Source organism: Rhinolophus sinicus, chromosome 1, assembly GCF_057876585.1.
Source record: "Rhinolophus sinicus isolate RSI-liver-muscle chromosome 1, RSI-T2T, whole genome shotgun sequence".
NCBI lineage: Eukaryota > Metazoa > Chordata > Mammalia > Chiroptera > Rhinolophidae > Rhinolophus > Rhinolophus sinicus.
The window spans coordinates 29,686,067-29,708,422 of record NC_142501.1 but is presented as its reverse complement, the minus strand read 5'-3'; the positions used below and the strand labels follow the sequence as shown (position 1 = coordinate 29,708,422).

General features: G+C 41.9%; 1 protein-coding gene across 2 annotated transcripts in view; it reads right to left on the bottom strand.

Annotated features, from left to right (window-relative positions):
• The window catches only part of FAM234B (family with sequence similarity 234 member B), a 65,667-nt gene that overhangs the window by 21,560 nt on the left and 21,751 nt on the right, over positions 1-22,356 (bottom strand). Inside the window, exons 1-2 of one of the 2 annotated variants that reach the window (XM_019744757.3) lie at positions 10,697-10,841; positions 1,350-1,748 (exon numbers count right to left, since the gene is read on the bottom strand). In XM_019744757.3, coding sequence (XP_019600316.3) covers positions 1,350-1,748; positions 10,697-10,733 — 436 coding nt within the window. In that variant the 5' untranslated portion in view covers positions 10,734-10,841. Of the gene's footprint in view, positions 1-1,349; positions 1,749-10,696; positions 10,842-22,356 lie in introns of those variants that run through there. The other variant, XM_074325987.2, reaches the window with a different exon arrangement.

Genomic DNA, 22,356 nt, shown 5'->3' with positions numbered 1-22,356 from the left:
ATTACGAGAGCTCACTTAGAAAAATCAAAAAACAAAGGAAGAGATAGTCTATGTGGCAGAAACAGAACTTAAGTCTTATCCACCGAGTTTCACCTTTAGAGCAAGACTAGAACACTGAACTCATCCGATGCTAATTCCACTAGGATCAGACAAATGTCAGAGATAAAATACTTCCAGATCGAGATGATGCAAGCGTGTGGGACTATTGCAGGGGAGGGAAAACTGTTCCTCTACCCTCTTAGGGTTTCTAGCTGGGACTGACATAATACCAATTAGTGAGAGAAAAGCATTCAAATTGTATTTAATAAAACTATACATGCACGTACTGGGAGTCCCCATAGGAAAATGAAGACCCAAAGTAGTAGCTAGGCCTCAGCGCTTATACTGTAGGTTAAACAAAGAGTGGCAACTGTAGAAAAGTAACTAAAATGTATGAAGGGACTATAAGAAGATAAGAGTTATTATAAAAAGGTCTGTTTGTACAGATTTGTCTCGGCCTCGACTGCCTGTCTCTGATGAGAAGACTGCTTCTTTCCTCCTCGTACATGGAGAACATCGTTCACAGGGGAGTTTCATCCCCTGATTTCAGGAAGAGCTGGAGGTCAGAGTGGACTTCTTGCATCTGCTGTTGCTCAAGTGCCTTTCAAAATAATATGCCAAAGTGCCATGTTTTGGGGTGGTGTTCTGAACCCCTTCGGCCTAATGCAGTTTACAAGAGACAGGACTGCTCGGCACTGACAGTTTAGATTGAACCCCCATTTGGACCCAGAGCAAGCTGTTTTCAAGAAGCCTGCTCCAAAATGAGACAAAAGAGCTAGAATTACTTGGACAGCACCGTGTTCACTATCAGGAGCAAGATAGGTAAGTTGCTGCAAGAAAACAACTCTCTTTGACTTGAAAAGAAATTGTTTTAAAACTCAAATTAGGTCAGGCTTACAAGGGAGTCCTACAAGAGAGCTGGGCCCTGGTCTGCCCAGGCCCTGAGCCTTCCTGTCCTCTGCAGACAACGCTTCCTACAGCTTTGTCCCCCCCGATCCAGTGGGGGCTGCACAGCAGACACCCAGCGAACCTAAAGCCCTGCCCTGTCTATGTGGAATGAAGACCAGCGCCAACAGAAGCACAACAAAGCAGTGATCTTCCCAAGTTTCTGGAGCTGTTATCGATCCATGCTGTTTCATTTCAAATCTTAACCTCCTGAAGGTACCTCCACACACAGCAGGAGAAATGCTGTAGGACACACACTCATTTATAAAGACTTGGAGGAATTTTTCAAGGCAATCAGAAGTGTTACAGAATTACATGTAATCATGAAGTTTCACAGAATTGGGGCTTAAAATCCTACAACTCACCTCCCTGGGGCCCCAAGTGGCGGCTCCAAGTGCTGTGCAAATCCCTGGGGGGACAGGGGATCAGGAAAGCACAAACGAGCACCAGGACCATTGAGACCACCAAGGTGAGCAGAAACACAGACGTGCGCACGTAGGACACAATGGAAGAGGCTGCCTTCTGCTCCAGGCCTGCGAGGGGTTCCGAGGGGTACCCGTCTGTGGTGACCTCCGAAAGGTGCGGCTCTGCAGGCCCTGCGACCTCGGCTTCTGAGTCCGGCTCCGGCACCTCCCCCAGAGGACCCTTCCCATTCCTGACCCCTCCATTCTTCTGCTGCAAGTCAAGCACAAGGTCATCTTCACTCTCGTCACTGTCCGCCTGTGTGAGCGGGTCATACTCCCCTAGGTCTGGGCTCTTCTTCCCTGGAAAGACAGAAAGCCAGTGCGTCAGGGAGAAATCCTGGCCAAATACACGGCCACTCTAACCACCCAGGAGAACACACAGAATGAAACAAAACAAAAGAAATCTAGGTTTACAAGCTTGGACCTTGGTGGCTCTCTGTAAAATAGATGCCGGTAAAGGGAGGAAAGAATGGAGGAAAAAAGGAAAATCACAGTGTTCTAGAATTACTGCTTTCATGAGTTCAAGAAATTGGAAAAGAAACAGAAAGTAGCAAATTTCAAATACCTTCTTAGTTTAAAAACAAACAAACCTCTCTTAATTTGTTTGATTCTCACTAATGAAAAAGACCACGGCTCCTCTATCAACCTGCCACATGCCTAATGTGCATATTTCCTTTGATTTTCTGAGCTCTGTGATGTCCCATTCTCTCCTGGGATTTCCCTAAACTTTTAGAACAACTGTTCTCTGTACACTGCTTCTCACAGTCCAATATTTGCGGCTTCCAATTATTTCTATGAAACAACTTAGAAAGTTGAACACTAAATGTCATCTAGAGACATTTTACTGAAAATTCACTTCTGAGAACCTTCCTGGGATTCTGATGCCCTTTCAGTACATGTTTCAGTGAACAAGTGTTTTTAGTCTCTACAAATGCTACTCTGAGCACATGCGGTGGGAAGGGGTCGAGCAGGAACACAGAGGTAGAGGACTTGTCTTGAAGCTGGTTTACACAAGCACCTGTTTTTACTTAGACCTTGTTTATTTGGGGTGGCAAAGAGGTGGAAATTACCGGGGGGCTTAGGCACATCTCTTCCAACCACTAATGACCTGATAATTTTCTGCCTTTATTTCATGCCATAATCAAGTAAAAATCAAGAAAAAGTTTCTGTTTTTTGGGAATTACTTGGTAAGCTATTACCAATGTAAATGCTATTGTTAAACTTTTTATTAAGAAGAACCACAAAAATCTAACTTAAAAGGGAAAAAGAATTCTTGGCGCTAATCTCTGCCTCTGGGTCACTGTGATCTTGGTGATGTCACTTCACATATTATGTCTTGTTTTGCTCAAGACATGAGTGAAACAGTAAAACACTACGGGGACCAACATGGGAAGTGAAATCTTTAGTGTAAAGTTTGGTGTTTGGTACATAGAAGTCAATAAATGTTTCATTAAAAAATGAACATTTCACAGAATAATTATATAACATTAAGTATTTTGCAAAAAACACAGAAGCTACTGAGTAATCTGGCATTCTGTGAACTAGAAATTTATATGTATTTTCACTTTCAAAGCTATTCCTTTTTTTCCAATCAATATTGTTTGATTTTTAAAGGCATAACTTATAAGAAAATAAACCAATTATTAGGAATTTAATTCAAAATAGTACTTCTAGGATATATACTATAACTTGAACTACAGGTTCATGCGAATCTCATGTAATTTATATATCTATTCTATGAACCAAATTATTTTATTAATTAGGGCACTTCATTCCCTAACCATCTGGGTAACTTTAATTTGCAAACAGAACCATTGGTTGTAATAATATTAACTCTAAAACTTATTAAAGTGTTTTTTTAACCAAAAGAATATACCTGACAAGATTTTTTTAAATGCTATAAACAAAAGTGGAGTATTATTCAGCCTTAAAAAGTGAGGAAATTCTGACACATGCTATGACACAGAAAAATCTTGAGGCCACTATGCTAAGTGAAATAAGCCAGTCACAAAAAGACAAATACTGTATGATTCCACTTTTACGTGGTCAAATTCATAGAAACAGAAAGTAGAATAGTGGTTTCCAGAGCCTGGGAGTAGGGGGAAATGGGGTGTTATTGTTTAGTGGGTATAGAGTCTAACGCTGCAAGCTGAAAAAGTTCTGGAGATTGGCTGCATAGCAATATGAATATACTTAACAAAACTGAACTATACAATTAAACTGACAGAGGAAAACATACAGCAGCCCCAGAGCCCAGGGGTGGGAAAGACTTTGAAGATCACATAGTCTACCTCTAACCCTATTCCAAACGTGCAGCTCCGTACAAAATCCCCACAAACCGCCACTCAGCATACACCTCAACACAGGCAGTGCTAGGGAACCCACGGCCCTCTAACCTAGAAGGCAGCTCCTCGCATTGATTCAAGCATCTACTGCTGAGCATTTGTCAACCTTCTGTCCGAGTTTTAATTTCTGGGATCCCTCTCGCACACGCAAGTCCTTTCAATACTTGAAGATACCAATCTTAAGAAACTAAGGTATGATATTTAAGAGCTCAAGTCTTTACAATAAGACAAACATAGAGTTAAATCTTGGCTTTATCTCGTATTAACTGTGTGACCTCAATTAAATTTCTAAACTTCAGCAAGCCTCAATTTCCCTATTTATGAAATGGAGTGATTAGTGAGTGTTCCTACCTCATAGGACTGTTATAAGTAAAATAACATAGGCATGGTTCTTAGTGAATCCCAGCTTCTATTATTATTCTGGGCATTGCATCTCCCAGCTGCCCTCCCTGTCTTCTCATCCCAGGTTAGGTATCTCCACCTAGTTCAACCCATTACTTGAAGAAGCAATTGTTTCAGGTGTTCCTGGCAGCCCCTCACTCTTCCCTGGACACAATGTGATATGTCGGTGCTTCATAAGGTGTGGTTCCCCGAACTGGATACAATCGCCAGGGTACAACCAGATAACAATCGCTGGATACAACAGCCTGACCAGGGCAGGGAGGGCAGAACCGTGTCCTCCCCAGTCCAGAGAGTAGCCTACAATTCAATTACATGTACCCTGAGATCTTGCCAGCTTTCTTCGCAAGCACATCACACAACAAACTTATTCAACTAAATCTTCCAGGTATTTTCCACACACACTCAAGCCATCCTATAATGATTATACAATGTTTAGCATCAAGTGAAAAATTTAGCATCAACACTTATTCAATTGCCATCTTGCAACAAACATAGCCTAAAACATAAAACAGTATCTTTATCAAAATGAAATTATTACTAAAATACTGGTTAACAAAACAGTTTAAAGGACATGCATTTTTAGGATAGCATATATTTGTCACAGGCAGGAAGAAAAAACCTGATTGTGTATGCTACAGAAACTTATAATATCTTCAATAAATCTATAAAGATAATTTGCAAGCATTCTCTGAAAAACAAAGCTGCTTGGTCCCATTAAAAAGATTATACTCTTTTAGTTAATGATGGCAAAGGAAGGGATTCCTGTCAGTCTCTTCCTTAAAGCCAGGGTGGGTGGAAATAGAAAAAAAAACAGGAAACAGCCACATTCCCAAACCGTAATTTATAAAAAAACTATTGCCAAACGCAGTGAAACTTGTATCCAATTGAGGAAGCAAACACAGTGAGGGTAGGCACATACATCTCAGTTCTCCAGCAATGAGCAGAGTCGCAGAATTAAAAATGATGACGATGATGATGACGACGGCGCCGCCGCCTGGGTATGTCCTGAGTGCCGACTGTTCCCGGCACTGGTGCAAGCGCTGACATGTATTAACTCCTTTAACCCTCACAACAACCCAAAGAGAAAGTTATCGCCATTATCCCCATTTTATCAACAAGAAACCTAAAACACAGAGAGGTACGTTGCAAATGATCACGGAACCAGCAAGAAGAGCCAGGATTCAAACCCAGGCAGTTTGATTAGCGTCCACAGTCCTAACCGGTGAGTTGGACCACCTTCCCGGTTCCATGGGTACGCTGCCAGAACAGTCACTTCTTGCTTGGGAAGACAAAGTCTGGGCTCCCAGAAGCACCAATGAGCCCCATTCAACGCCACAGCGTCAAAGGTGACGTAAGACAATGAAAAACAGCACAGGCTTCTGTCTTTACAGAAGCAGGCGGTACGGCAGGTTAGAAAAACAGCTGTGGTGCAATCCGTTCAGGAGAGGCGGGTTTCTTTTTGACAGTCTGGGTCCAATCAGGAGACAGAAACCAGACAGTAATTCAAAGAGGACAACTTAATATAAAAAAACTATTAAACAATGATAGGAGAGTAAATATAAAGCTGGGAAGAGAACACTAAAAGGCGCTGTAGGATTGAGACGCCCAGGCCTGAGGAATGACAAACTTGGCTTGTAAAGGGTCCCGATCCGCTTTCACAGATCAGGCAACAAAGGTGAATTTGGAGTTCAGGGGCAATAAACTGATAACTGGCCCAACAAACAAAGAGAAGTAAATGCTAAGTTGGCATGCGATAGCCCTGTCACAAACTGGCTGCCACCTGCCAGCCAGGACAGCGACATTCATCAAAGAGCAGTCAGGAGAAAGGGATCTGAGTTAACAAACCTAGATTAAATTCTTGTTTCCAGCTGCTTAGCTCCCTCCTCTGGCCCCAGCCTCAGCCCATACGTTAGCCAGTGGCTAGCTGTAAAACAACTGCACATTTAAATATGAATAATAGTCAATAGTCGGAAAGGAACTATCACTAGTAGTCATTCTGTAAGATACTACAAAGTTCTACAAATATTCAAGAAAGAAGTTACAAGAAAACAGCAAACAAAATCGCTAAAGAACAAATGCTGGACAAATGATACTACGAACTGTTAAGAAACAATAAACAGATCCTTCCCAGCGGAATCCAAGAAATTAAAGAAAATAGCCTTCTCTGAAATAAGAAAAAATATAATATTTCTAAGAAGTGACAATTCAAGAGAAGATGACAAGTAAACAAGCAGGTCTCAAGAAAACAATGGAAAAAAATAACAAAACAATTTTAGAAAAGATATCCTTGTTGGGATCAGCAAAAAGAACACACATTGCTGAAAACAGAGTCAGACACATAAAGGACAGACTGATGAAAACCAAGACAAATGGAATGGAAATAACAACGGCGGGCAGTTCTGAGACGTTACTATACACTCTTCCACACCCTTTTACTGTCTTACTTCAGTAAATCTTCATAACAACTCTTTGAGGTAGACACATTATTACCTCCAAAGATGAGGACACTGGGGTTTGGAAATTTAAGTAACTGGCCCATAGTTAAACAGCAAGTAAGTGATAGTGCAGGGATTCAAACCCAGGTAACCTGGTTTTAAAGTCTGTACCATCTATGGACCTCCCATGGAAAAGAGCAAAGCCTCTAAAGACTAGAAAGAAAGGGATGGATACAAAGATGGAAAAAAAGAGATAGGAAACAAAGGTGATCCAATAGGTGCATAAGTCAAGACAAGAACAGAAAAGAAAATGGAACCAAAAACAGTATTAAAAAGACATACAAAAAAGAGTTCCTGCGCTAAAGCAAGACCTAAATTTGCAGAATGAAAGGTACACTGAATCCCAAGAAAAACGGACACAGAAAAATCAATACTGAAACATATCCCAGTAAAGTCACTGAACTTCAAGGACAACGAGAGCATCATATGAGCAGCCAGGCCACGGGAAAACAATCAAGTCACTAACGATGGGGACAAAAATCAGGCTGACTTCTCACAGTAACACACATTTCTAAAAGACTGTGCAGCAGTATGTGAAAGGTCCTCAGAGAAAAGTCTTCAGAGTGCCAAGTACAAGAACTCTAACCCAGACACGACATTTCTAAAGTATAAATGAAAGCATGCAAGAACTCAGAAGCTAAGTATCTTACTTACTCGAGGACCAATTCTTATCAAAACTCTTAAAATAAATATTTACTTTTACCCTATTAATAATATGTATTTTTCCAGACAGTGTAAAGACAAACCTCAGCTTAATTATTACAGACTTCAAGTTTTGATTAAAAAACACCTAAGTAAATATTTTTTTTATCTATGTTTCACAGAAAGACAAAACCATGCTTCAAAGCTCAGGGTACTTTAGCACTTTCTTCTCTGCTGATTTCAGCCACCAGCTACATTTTTAATCAATGAAAGGTTTTCAGAGAATAATTTCATAATACATCAATATAAATGAGCTTTGCACAACTATCACTTTTCCTGTTAGGAAGTATGAGGGTGCTGGTTACAAATGCGTAGCATTCCCAAAATGGTATGGAGGAAAACATAAATACCGTGTTTCCCCGAAAATAAGATCTAGCATGATTTTTCAGGATGACATCCCCTGAACATAAGCCCTAATGCGTGTTTTGGAGCAAAAATTAATATAAGACCAGGTCTTATTTTCACAGAAACACGGTAGGAAAGAGATGGAACTGTACCATTCCCAAAGGTTTTCAGGAAAATATACTATAACATATACTATTCTATGACACGTACTATACTTCACATAGACTGTACAATACACTCTACTGCAACTAAAGGTAAAGAATTCACATCATGAATTAGTTTATCCAGGGTACACAGTCATTCTCAGTTACACAAAATAAAACAAACCATTACAATAAGAATTATGCTCTGATATTCCCTTCAGTGTTTGACCTTCATACTTTAAAATGGACTAAAAAAATATATACTTAAGAGATAAGATGTCCCACAGGCTACTTTATGAATGTCACATTGTCTCTCTGTTATTAATTAACCTCATTCTATGCATATGAGCCAAACATCTTTATCTGGAGCTGGATGACTGTCATTAGCTCACTGCTACATCAGACCTTCTTTCAGGTATTACATTTGTAAATGTCATGGTGCTAATGATGATAATAGTAACAGCTAACACCTATTGAACAACTAACATGTGTCGAAGGCTAACAAGGCTCTCAAGCATATCCATGTCTTTTACTATAACAAATAACCCTGAGGTCAGTATGTATCAGAGTGTGTGGCATATAGTCAATGTTCCATAATAATATTATTATTACACATGAAAAAACTAAAGCTTAAAGATGTTAAGTAACTCATCTGGTAAAGACTGGGTTTGAATCCAAGCCCGTCTCATGCTCTTAGTCACCATTCTAGGCTGCTTCCTTACACATAAAAATAGGAAGGATGTCACTATGGTGATCATTTCGCAATATGCTCGTACATACAAATATTGAAGCATTACATTATACACCTAAAATTAATATATGTCACTTCTACCCTTTTTTAAAAAATAAATAGTGAGGAATTTAACTAAGGTAACATGACACAGTAAACCAAACAGGATAGCAGTCTCACAGTCCCAATTACAGCATATCCAAAAGAGCGATAAGAAGGCAACTTCTACCTAATATAAAAGCTAAAAATTGTACTGGGAGTGGAAAGGAGAAAAGGCAAGAGGGAGACAAGCTAATGTACAAAAAACACAAAAAATCAAACCATCAAAAAAAACACACCTACATCACATAAAAAGAACATATGGCTGTTATATCTGGGCCTTAAAATGTATCAAACATACCTGACTGCTTAGGGCAAGCTGCTGTCTGAACACAGGCCCAAGGACCAGACTGTGTTTTCCCTACCCTATCAGTAGACCAAGTTACTGAAACTGAATTCTCCAGGGAAGAGTAATAAATGCCACAGCCTCGGGATGTGACAATGCAGAAGAGCTCAAAAGTTTCAAAAGCAAGATTTTCTTGCATTCCCTCTTCAGATACTAACAATTACCTATGCTGGGGATGCGGTGGGTGCGATGGGGGGGGGGAGGGGGGAATCCAAAAGAAAAAAAAAAAGAAAGCTAAGTATGTCTGATATCTCATTACCCCCTTGGGAGGATATAACCCTACATTAAGGCTGTACAAGGCTACTCTTTTCCAAGTTAATTAATCCTGCAGGTAAAGGGATACGCCCTCTCCCCCCATTTCATTCCAATGTTACATACACATTCTAAGATAGTTATTATCAATGTTTCTTCCAATGTTTTAATGAGCCCATGTGAAAAGAAATGTTTTAGGTCATGAAGTCTGGGCACAGAAATGCAAATTCGTATGAAATCCATATTCAACCCATTCATCCATGACTCCATGTAGCCGACTGGAAGCTCCTTGAGAAAACGGACACAGCTATCTCACTGCAGCCTTATGCTGGTATCCACGAGACACCCAACTAGCCCTTTCTGAGGATGCCTAAGCAATTGCTTTTCCCATTAACACCTTACGTTAACAGCAAACAAATGATTATAGCTTGCTGTTTAAATTTTATTTAGGGAGAACCATAAAATTTGTAAAGCCTTAACGTTTAAAATTTATTTGGCCAGAATATACTTTTACTAAAACAGCAAGTTTCTAACAGTACAGTTCCATCCTGGAGGTTTAAAAAAAAGAGGGGGGAAAAGAGAGAAAGAAAAAGGAAACGGAGTTGCTGCCCAAAGTACTGAATTAGCTCTGGAAGTTATCATCACCACTAGTGCCTCTTTAAAAAAAATATTCCATACATTATCTGCAACCCGCAGGTGCCAAATCATTCTGATCAGCTCATAAATGGGCCAAGTGGAATCAAAAGCCCAGGATCTAGCGTTAAAAGACTCCTGACATTCAAGTCCAGGTGTTTTCAATACTGCTCGGACGACCTTGGACAAATCAATTAGCCAAATGATTCTTATTTTCCTAAGTACACGAGGAGGGAAAACACCTATCCCACCTACCTCACGCCTGCTTCACTGTTGTCTTTCAGTGGAGAGGCTACTACAGGTCACACGCCGTCCTGCCACCCCCTCCTCCCTCCGCCCAGGTCCTACCCAGGAGGAAAGGAGGTGGAGACCCAGCGGTACCTCGTCCGCGGCGCCCGGGAAAGGATGCTCCCCTCACCAGCCCTCCCCTACAGAAGGGAACGCGCGCTCCGACATTCGCAGCAGCAGCAGCAGCGCCAGCCGCGCCCGGCCACCTGCCCCTCGCTCCTCCAGCGGTCCCACCCTTCGAGTTTCCCCGGCTCGCCCCGTGGCAGCGACCCCCAACCTGCCGGACGCCCCTCTCGCCCCCTGGTGGTGCTTGGACCACAGCCCACGGAGACTGCAACCGCTCGCCTACGCGCGCCTGCAGCGCCTGGGCTGGGGCCAGCCCCGGACAGGCTTCGCCCCCAGAGCCTCACCTCCCCATCTCCCCAGGCCCCGCGGGGGCGGGGTGGTCGCAAAGCTGCAACTCCTTACCCGGGAGCTTGAGCGCCCTGGACAGCACGGTCGCCATGGCGGAGGCCCCGGTGCGCGTGCGCGCGCCCGCGTCCTGACGGGAAGTGTAGTTCCCGGCGGGCCGTGCGCGCGGCGGGGACCTGGAAAGGTGGGAGCCGAGCGGCGAAGGAAGCAGGGTGGGGAGGAGGAGCTGGGCTGCGGCCTCCGCGCCTGGGTGCCTTCTCCTGCAGGCTCGTCTCCCGCCCACTCGGGGCCAGGCCCCTAACTTGGCAAGTGACTTCACCAGTCTGAGAGTCACTTTCCTCCTCAGTGAAGTGGGGAGATGGTTGACTACCACGTAGACTTGCAGAGAGAATGGAATGATATAGCAGGTCTTATAGGAGGCGTGGGTTGTGCAATGCGCCCGGGGCTCTGGAGTCAGAAAGTGTTTGAATCCTGCCAGCATCCCTTAACTAGCTGGGCCATCTTGGGCACGTCACTTGGTATGACTAGGTTTCAGCTTCATTTTTCAAATGGGGACAATACTATCTACTTCACAACCTTACTGTGAGAATTAAATTTTATAATCTGTTTAAAACACACAGCATACAATAGGCACCTGTTTCTTCAAGTTTTTCTTAGGTAAAGATCAAGGTTTCCTGGAGCTGTAACCCTCATCTTCCTTACCAGTTGATCTACATATGTGACACCCTACCCAGCAGCTTCTAGCTTGAAGGTCTAGGAAGCAGAAACTGACCTGCTTCTTCACAGGCAACAAGAGATCAGCATTTTAGTGCAGCAATGCTGAAGATGTTATCTAGTACACCCTCCTTGTTTTGTTGAAGAGAAAACTGAGATATAGAAAGGTGACGTAACTTCTTAGTGTCAAACAAAGGCTCTAAGATACTTCTCACTTGGAAACTGTCAGTAGGACTGTCCTGTGGGTGTAATCCGAGAGACTAACAACCATCCCCACCACCCTTTTCCCCACGAAGAAAATGTCACTGACTCTGACAAAGCATAGACTCTAGAGCCAGGCCATGAGTTCAAATTCCGACTTGGCCATTTCCCAGCTGCCAGATCTCAGGCTAGTTGCTCAAGGTCTCTCTGCTTCTATTTCCTTATTTGCAAAACGGGAATGAAATAGTTCCTTATTCCACAGAGTGTTCAGAGAATTAAATGGATACATGCAGAGCACTTAGAACAATGCCTGGCACTTAGAAAGTGTTTTATAAGTGTGAGCTCTCCTTTTATTAAGATAGTATCAATTTTTTGACAATTTAATAATAACAAATAAAAGCAAATTTAATAATAATTGAATGGGTTAGTAATTTATGCTTTCAGCCTTCTACAATACGCGAAATTTCTACTGTTTGCCTCTTCTCTGGAGGAATGATTAAAAGCCATATTTACATCTATGTAGGTCATGTAGGAGGGTAGCACTACAAGTCACAGTACGTCAGCCATGGCTTTCCTGATACCAGATTCGTTCATTGGAACACATTCTTGACCCATGAAAAGTGAGAAAAATAACCTGAAAGGTAAGATATAGAAAATGTCAGCTCCGGCTGCAGAAGAACAGGAAGTTGAATGTCTAGGAAAGGGGACAAGTCGACTGGAACAGCCAGGTTACATAGGAGATGAGGAATAAGAGGAAATCGGCCCACTTTTCTTAGAGAAAGGGTAGATTCTAGGACGGTCCCTTCTTATGTGATGGAAGTAAATTGGAGTTGTACAGTTTAAAGTTTGATTGAAACTTTGCTTGAAACGGTATGGTCACTCACCCAAAGTGCACCAGTGTGCGCAAACACAATTCTATGTGTATACATACATGTGTGTGAGTGTACACACATCCCATAGCTGTGGCAGCTCCAGCCCCTCAGCTGCCTATGCCTAATCTTTATGGCATTTCCACCCTGCCCATAATCACCCTAGCTTTGTCCAGGATTTTCAGAGGAAAGTAGATGCTGAGGAATTGCTCCCTGAGCTTCCCTCCTCTTTGCCTTACTTGCCCTCCGGAAATCTCTCCTGTGCCTCCACAGTGTTTTCCATTTTTACCATGGAACCACAGTCTAGAACAGTCTTTCTCAAATTGAATAGACTTTTCTTCCAATTAAAGGAAAAAGTCAAAGCAGCCATCAAATGAATGATCCGTGCCTTTCACATAGAGAAAACCTGTGAGCTCTCTCTAGTTATCAGGAAGAAAACGAGTGTCTTCATTGCCCAAACACCCACTGAGATCACTGTGGAAAATGCAACCGCCCAGGGCTTCCTGAATGCAACTTGGCTAACTGCTCCGAGAAATGAAACAAGGGTGGTTGGGGCGGGATGCCTGTGGGCAGACTAGCCTGCCAGACTGCTCTATGTGGTATGAAGAGAAGAAATCCTATTTCTGAAAGTCACAGTGGAAGCCAGAAGAGCCCCTCCTGTTGTTCCTACACTGATCTGCAGTGAGAGTATTCTTCCCCAACCTTCCAAGCTTCCAATACTTGCAGACAAAACCCATATTTGCTGGTTCCTATTACCCTTGTGATATCGCAAGTATTGCTCGAAATCTTTGAGTCATACATGGGATCATGATCAAATCCACTCATCTAATACTTACCATTCCCTGGACACCATGGCCACTTCTGCTGGTCCTGATGCTCCCAGTAGCTTTCTCTGCTTCCTCCTGGAACCAGTACCACTGTGTCCACCAGCAGCTGCCACCCTCTTCTTGATAACTCTGAGACCACCAGGCCTCATGGTCATTTCTGCCTCCTTTCAAAAAGAGTTATTGCTTCTTCTGTCTCCCACCAGTCAATGCCATTTCATATGTTAGTGCTGTTAAAAATGTCAAAACTGTTTAGTGCAATGGCCACTAGAGAAGACAGCCTCTCGTCTTTTTATGTTATACTTATTAGAAAAACACCAACACTACGCTGCCTGTTCTTCAAGATCAAAGGCAATATTTTCATTAAACAAAGTTTTCCATGTTTACTTAGTGAGTCAATCGGGGAAAGGAATAACAAACAACCTGACAATTTCAGTGGTTTTAGATAGTAAGAGTTGATTTCTGCTCATGTCACTGTCAAGGTGAAGGCAAAGATAGGCATCCGTGGGGCTCTATACCCCCCGGACATTCAGGGACCCAGGCTCCTTCCACCCAGTGTTTCTTCATCCTTAGGGCCTAGAGACCTCGGCTGGATTATTTGAATGCTTGATCATGCAGGAAGTCTTATGGGCCCAGCCTGAGGTGGTATATGTGACATTTGCCCACATTTATTTGGCTAGAACTCAGACACAGAGTATGTGTGTCAACAAAATATGAGCCCAGGAAAAGGAAACAGTTTAGTAAGCATCTAGCCAATCTCTGCTACACTAGTCACCCCAAGTCTTTATAGGATACAGACCGCAGACCTGAGTTCTTGGTGGTGGGGAGGGGGTTCAGGCGCTGCTCTACTTAGAAGTGCCTTCTCCTTGAGGGACTAAAGCTTTGTTCCTGAGCTGGGTTTCTTGTCCTGCATTAGGATTTCCCACTGTGTGTAAGGTAAAGCTCTCCAGGAGGCTCCTCAGTCCCTCCACAGCTAGATTTCTGGAGGCCACTCCTAAATCTGTCAGCAGGGCTTGGACAAGTCTAAACCCACTGGCAGACCCAGCTCAGGCTCAGAGTAGTACCCTCTGCCACACTGGTGTCCAAGAGAATCAGGAAGCCGTAATCAGGATGAGATCAAAAAAGCTGAAAGAAAATACTGTAACAAATAGCAACAAGAGCAAGATGGAGAAAAGCAAACGAGGTGCTCAGCAAAGATTATTTTGGGGTTAAGTGCAAATGTCAAGGCCCCTATGCAGTCAGCCTTGCATCTGGATCAGGAAGTTCAAAAAGGGTGAGCACAGCGGCACGTTCACTTCTCATCACAGAGAACGTGACTCTATGCCCAGGAGTTGCATGGCTTATCATGAAGACAAACAGGTTTGTGTTTCCTGAGCATCCTTTAATAAAACACAAGGGCTCACCCAGCTTAGAGTCATACAGACTTGGGGTCTATAGCACGTTCTAGAGTCAAGACTATGAAATGCTTTCTGGGCCCTGAGGTTTAAACAAAGCCTTCTTCTTAACAAGTCACTGGCTGGAGCACGTGTTTAAGAAAGACAGTGTAATTAGGACAGATCCATCCAGGCCAACTTAACCCTCTTTCTTCTAGGCCATCATCACAGCTTGTTCAACTGTCTACTGAAGCACTTGTGGTAGCGATGGGGATGGTGATAGCTCTCATTTACTGAGCATTTATCACCTACAAGAGAAGACACTGTTTTGGACCCTTGCCATCCTTGACCCAAAACTCTGCCCTTCACCAGTCCCCCCGCCACTCCCCAAAAGTCCAGTGGACCAAGCATATTGTGATTTGTGTAGATTTCCTGAAGATTCAAAGGGATCAGGGGGAGGGCATTCCACCCCAAAAAATATGTTAGAGACATCTCTTCTCCCAGGTCTCTGCTCCTGCCTCCATCACCGCTTTTTCCTCTGCCAGGACTCTTGGGTCTGTCCCGATTTTAAGCTTCCTTCTACTCCCTTTCCTGCCTCTTGCTGCCATTAGCCTGGACATAAGGATGGACTCTCACCTCCATCCTACAGAGGGCAGAATTTTTGTATGGCATGGAAGCTGTCACTTCATACAATGGAATTCTCACACAATGTTCTCCATACTGTCCCTCCAATATATATTCTTGTTTAATTCTCGCAATAATCCTATGAGGTAGGTTTTACTACCCCAGTCTTACAATGAGGATGTGTAAGCTAGACAGATAAAGCCACTTGCCCAAAGTCATGCACAGTTCCTACGTGCTTAAGGATTTGAATGCAGATATGTCTGTTTTTCAATCACAAGCAAAGACATCAAATACATGGCACGAGTGCTACAATTTGCCCTTTCTTAATCCATGGCACACATCAGACACCACATTCTTTTACAGTAAGCTTACACTCAGCTTTAGAATCCTTAACTCAGCTGCCCAGGGAGCCATTACCTATCAGTTTGATTTGGTCTAAAAATTGAAGACTATTTGCAACCCCTGCCTTACTTACAGCGTAGTAACCAGACTAAAAACCCTGTTAAGATAGTACCTGACTCATGATAAGGGTCTAATGTTGAATACAGCTGATATTTGGCCAACGTTTGTTCTAATCAGTTGGGAGTCCTAGCTGAAGAGTCAGATATGCTCTGATTGATTGGTCAGGACCTATGCCACACTGGTTTGTTCATTTTTAGACTACGCCCCTGGTTGAGTCTTTTTAGTTCTGCACTTCTAGATTACTGGTTAAGTCTTAAGTAATACACCAAAAGTCAATAAATTAGGGTACCACTGGTTCTGTCACAGACATACTAGAACACTTCATTTTTCTGCCCTTCTTAGAGTCTTTATCATAGGCAGCTGTGTTTTATAATGCTTTGAATATATGTCTACCATATTAAAACTCCTATACTAAATGTTGAGTTCTTAAAGACTAGAAGGGAGATCTTCGTATCTTTTTTTAGCCCTAAACAATGCAGAACACATTGCTCCAGATGTTTATTGAATAAACGTGAATTCATAAATGAATGGCTAAATTATAAGAGAAGAATGAAATCAATTTAGAAAAAAAGTTAAAAAGTGGGGAAGGGAGAACATTTTAATAATTAATACAACTTTTTTTAAAGTTTACATTCCTTGATTCATGTCATCCAAATGTGCTCAAGTTCTGTCACTGCTCTACACACCAGCGCCATGGTCCAAGCACCCAGCCGGCATAACTTCAGGAAACCCAGTCCTTCTGCATGTTTATACCTTAGCGGTGCTTACACACTCCACATATGCCTAATGCTGTCACTTCTCCCCTACCCCTCCATTAGGGGGGCTCAGCTTTTCTGACAATTACCTCTGCTCATCTCATCTCTACATCTCCATAAGGCGTCATAACACAGAATAAGAAACGTTAATACTTGATATCAAGAGCCCTGCTCCTGGAGTCCACTGGCTTTAACTTTCTCAAGGGGCCATTCCTGGCCAATCCTTTCTGCAGAGCTGGATATAAAATAGTAAACAAAACCAGCACGATCCTTGCCTTCAAAGACCTTGCAATCTAGTGGGAGATGGACATGAAGCAAGTACTAAATAATGCATCGTTACAAACCGTGATAAGCACTATGAAGGAAAAGAACCTAGTACCCTGAGAGACAGTTACAGGGAGAACATAGAGTAGGTTGTGGTGTGGGGACACGAGGAATTGGCTCTTTGAGAAACTGAGACCTGAAAAGTTGGCAGAAGTTGACTGTGTAAAAACTGAAGAGCAGCGTGTATGAAAGCCTGAGTCAGAAAGAGCTTGGTTCTTTGCAGGAAACCTGTGGGTCTGGAGGATACTTCCAAAGAGCTGGTGGTGAGAAGCGAGAGCTAGACCGGAGCCAGATCATGCAGACGCCTTGAAAGCCTTGACATTAAAGGACTTCAATCAAAAAGCAATATGATCTAATTGGCTGCTATGAGGAAAATAAATGGGAGGAAAACAAGAATGGAAACAGAGACCGGTTAGAAGAAAGAGTCGTGGTAGATTAAGTTCTTCGTGCTTATCTCTCACACACAAAGTAAGCACAAGTTCTGACCTTTCGCCTGCTTTCCTGTTCTGGCAAGAAAAAAAAATGTGGGTGCTATTTATTTTCCTCTTGACATACAAACTATTAAACCTTACCGAACTCACATTTCTTCTCCTGTGAGCCTGACTATAGATGGGACAGTTACCTATACCCAGCCTGAACGGCATAGCTGCCACTCCAGCAGCTAGGATCCCTGCAACTAAAGTCAGCTGTCATCCATCAGGGGACTAGACCAAATCTCACAGAGACACTGAGGCTCCCTGGCTCTATCTCACCCTGAGTGATACCACTGGGCTAGGTGAAATCATTGCCTTAGATGACAGCCCAACACACAATGACTTTCCCTCTCTATTGATCTGTAATGAAGGGAAGATAAAAGGCCATCATATGCGATATATTATATAAAAGTAAGTTCTCCCTAACTAACACACAATGAAATTAAATTCTATCCATTATTCTCATTTCTATACAATAAATTTTTTTCATCTTTCCTTATTTGAGGCATATTGTTATAATGTAATTTGATGAATTGCTTAAACCTAAAATTTATTGCTTAATGTTCTTTGTTCTCCTATGGTCTAAAACTTATTTCTTAAGCATTTGTAATTATAATCTTGCCTCTTAGATAACTTAATAAAACCTGATCATCACTTAATCTGGCCGGCTTTCTGGCGGCGAGCTTGGTTCATCAGCCTGGGTTTAATATGACACAGTACTTGATCTGACGCTTACTTCATCCCCAGGATGTTGTTTGAGAATTTGAGAGGCGCAATCACAATGGAAGTACTAAGAGGATGTATGTGGCCACAAACCATGCAGAGGTTGTGAGACAAATAAATTTACCTCTGCCACCAAGAATATTTTCTTTCATTCTTTTTTGTTTTATTTTGTTTTCCTTCCAAGAGCTTGTCCTTAAAGAACTAAAGGCTCTGGAAAATTTTTATTCTTACTTATCCAGTTCAGATAATCTCATTTATTTCTTTTTCTTCTTTCTTAACATAAATGTTATCCTTTTATAGCTTAGTCTTCGAAAGCTGAGTAATTACTTTTTATTTCTTTACCCCGGTCTTAAAGACCAAAGGTGGTTTACTTGGAGAGGAGATTTTACATACAGATTATTTCCTCCTTCCTAACACAAGTTGTCTCATTTTATTTCTTTTTCTAAGTTCATCTTAAAAATCTTGGGGGAGGGGGATGGTAGATGAGGGTAAAGGGGATCAAATATATGGTGATGGAAGGAGAACTGACTCTGATTGGTGAACACACAATATGATTTATAGATGATGTAATACAGAATTGTACACCTGAAATCTATGTAACTTTACTAACAATTGTCACCCCAATAAACTTTAATTTAAAAAAAATCTTGAGATTATGCTAAGCGAGATAAGTCAGACAGGAAAAGTCGAAACCATAGGATTTCACTGATACGTGGGATATAAAACTGAAAACAACAAAGGAACAAGACAACAAATAAAGAAACAGAAACTCATAGATACAGACAATAATTTAGTGGTTACCAGAGAGTAAGGGGGTGAGGGGGGGTAAAAGAGGGTAAAAGGGATCAAACATATGGTGATGGCAGGAGAACAGACTATGGGTGGTGAACACACAACATGATATATAGATGATGTATTATAGAATTGTACACCGGAAACCTAGGTAACTTTACTAACCATTGTAACCCCAATAAACTTTAGCTTTAAAAAAAAAAAAAAAAATCAATGTTTTGTTCACTCCTCTGCTTCCTCAGTCTTAAAAGCCACCTTATTTGAGGTGGTCCTATTCAAGATGTTTTCTAATAGGTTTTTATATTTCCCTCCACCCCTTTTTGGAGGAACACTTATTCCCCAATCCTCAGATTTGCACTAGAGCCCCATGGAAGAAGTGAATGTTGTGATAGATTGAGTTCACAAAGAAGGAGGGCATGCTTACCATAGCTCCTTCCCCTTTGGGACTCATTCAGTCATTCATTTTTTAAATCATTCACTCAACAAATATTTGCGTGACTGCTACTTTCTGAGCCCTATTCTAAATGCTGGGGGTATAAAAATCAAACAAAATAGACCAAAAAAAATCCTTGCCCTTGTGGTGTGTGTATTTGTGGGAGCAATGGAGGTAAGCAGGGGAGAAGGTAGATAAATAAATGTGTCAGATGGTAATAGATGTTATGGAGAAAAATAGAATAGAGAAGGGAAATAAAGTATAGAAGTTGAGGTGGTGAGGGTGGCAGGGTGGCCCATTTAAAATAGAATGATTAGAGAAGGCCTCAGTAAGAGGGTGACAGTGAACAAAGATCTGTGGAGGCAGCATGAATAGCAAGTGAAAAGCCTTTGAGGTAGACACGTGCCTGGCCTGTTTGAGGACCAGCAAGAATGTGGCTGGAAAGGATGGTTCTAGGGAAAGAGTAAGAGATGAGATCAGATACGGCCAGAGCAGAAACAGGTTATATAGACTCTGTAGGCCCCAGTAAAGACTTTGCCTTTAGTCTATGTTAAATAGGAAGCCTCTGAAAGTTTGAGGGCACAGAAGTGTTGATTTGACTCAGATTTTTAAAGATCCCATTGGGTCACTTTGTTGTTCTAATAGATTGTGTGAGTGATTTGGGTGGTGAATAGCTTTTGGCTACTGCAATGGTCCAGGTGAGACATGATGGTGGCTTAGACAAAGATGGTGACAGTGGAGGTGGGAAGAAGTGATGGGATTCTTAATTTATTTTGAAGGTAGAGGACACAGGATTTGCTGATAATTGAATGTGAGGTTTGAGCGAGACAGGAATCAAGGAGATTCTGAGGCTTTTGGCCCAAGCAATTGGAAAACTAGAGAATCGGGGCAGGGTTTGGTTTAGGATGTGCTAAATTGGACATCCAATTGGATATGCCAGTGGAAATGGTGATTAGGCAGTTGGATATAAGAATCTGGAGTTCAGGGAGAAATCCCAAGTGGAGATATAAATTTGGGGGTCATTAGCATATAGCCCATATTTGAATGAAATCACCTAAAGAGTGACTGTGATAGAAGAGAGAGAGGAAGGCAAGGGGAGGGGATAGTGAATGCTGCAACATTTTAACACTCGCATGTCAACACTCACAGCTCATGGAGAAGAGGAAGAACCAGCAGAGGAAACCCGCAGGAGTAGCCAGTGCGATTGAAGGGTAACCAGGAGAATCTGGTGTCCTGGAAGCCAAGGAAAAAGGGTGTTTGGGGGTGGGAGTGTAATCAATTGTTTCAAATGCTGCAGAGAGATCAAGGAAGACAAGACTAGGAGTGATCTACCTACCTTCATAGCATGCATTTTGGCTTACTCTCTGCCATGACTTAAGGGGCCCCAGTTGTCTGCCATGCCATACTTGGTAAGTCTCTAATTCAAAGGAAGGATTAGAAACTTCTTTTGGCCATAGATCTAAGCCATGTCACGCAGTCTAGCTTTCTTTCAATAGTGAAACTGGTATTTTTATCTCCATCTGCCCATCTCCTCAACCTATTCTCAATTTAGTCAGAGCTATTCAGGGAAGATGGGTCTTAATTTATCGGCCCCTTAACCTTCAACAACCATAAATATTCTTTTTGTGCATCTCTGCTTGATAGTGGTGAAGTTCTGTTCTCTTAGATGGTAGGTTTTCCCAATGATATTGTTTTCTCTTCTATTTGCCCTTAGAGAGATTCTCCCCCAAGCTACTTTCTTCTTCTCTAATCCATCTCCTAACACCTGACATGGAGCCAAAGACCTTATTCCAGCTATGTAGTGATTCTTTCTTCTTATTGGAAGCAGATGGGATTAACAGACCATGCTTAATTGTTGTTCTTAAACAAGATTCATAAACCTCTTCACAGAAGCCAGGCTATATATCTAACACAAGGGAGAAGAAGGTGGATTTTTTACAACTTCAGTATTTAAAAGCCCCTCTTTATGGAGAAACTGTGCTTGTATGTTTTCATGGTTCTAAGAGGACAGGAATAAACTTACCCCTTGGTGACTCAAGTGAAGTAGATATGATGGGATATTTCCATGAGCCCATAGTATTTGCTCTGAGCAAAGTAACAGGTGAAGTGAAAAACAATCTTACTCCTTGGAAAAGTCACCAGATCATGCCTGCAAACATTCAGTTGCCCTCTCTCATCCATGTCCTGACAAAGACACACTGAGTCTGGTGGACGACCACTGGGAGCTTTAAGGAAGACACCCTTAGACAGAGGAAGAGAGTCGTGAAAATCATAAAGGTGATGGGAAATCCTCTGATGCCCTCGGGCTCTTGGTGTCTGAAATCTTGAGGTCAAAAGCATCAAGGAACAGTCTAGCTCAGAAAGGACACTTGCCATAATTTTGGAAGATGCTAAAAATAAAACCAAAGAGGATTTCTTAGATGATATTGCATGGGGCAATCTTCCATGAAATTAGACATATTTATTCTTTATTTTCTCTTTTACCTGGTAGTTAAAGACCTCGAGTATTTTGTTGTTGTTTGCCTTGTCAATAGCTTTAAAGAATATTAAGTAGGATTCTTAGAGAAATTGACATGATGCTGTTTTTCTTATTACCATCACAAATACTTTATGTTCATTCTACTGCTCCCTCTTGCCTCCAGGAGTAAAATTTTGTTCTTTTTTTCAGGAGATTCTCATCCCCTGAAAAACATTTATTTATTTATTTATTTTATTAAATTTATTGGGGTGACAATTGTTAGTAAAATTACATAGATTTCAGGTGTACAATTCTGTATTACATCATCTATAAATCCCATTGTGTGTTCACCACCCAGAGTCAGTTCTCCTTCCATCACCATATATTTGGTCCCCCTTACCCTCATCTCCCACCCCCCACACCCCACACCCCTTACCCTCTGGTAACCACTAAACTATTGTCTGTGTCTATGAGTTTCTGTTTCTCATTTGTTTGTCTTGTTCTTTTGTTGTTTTTGGTTTATATACCACATATCAGTGAAATCACATGGTTCTCTGCTTTTTCTGTCTGATTTATTTCGCTCAGCATTATACTCTCAAGATCCATCCATGTTGTCACAAATGGTCCTATGTCATCTTTTCTTACCGCCGAATAGTATTCCATTGTGTATATATACCACAACTTCTTTATCC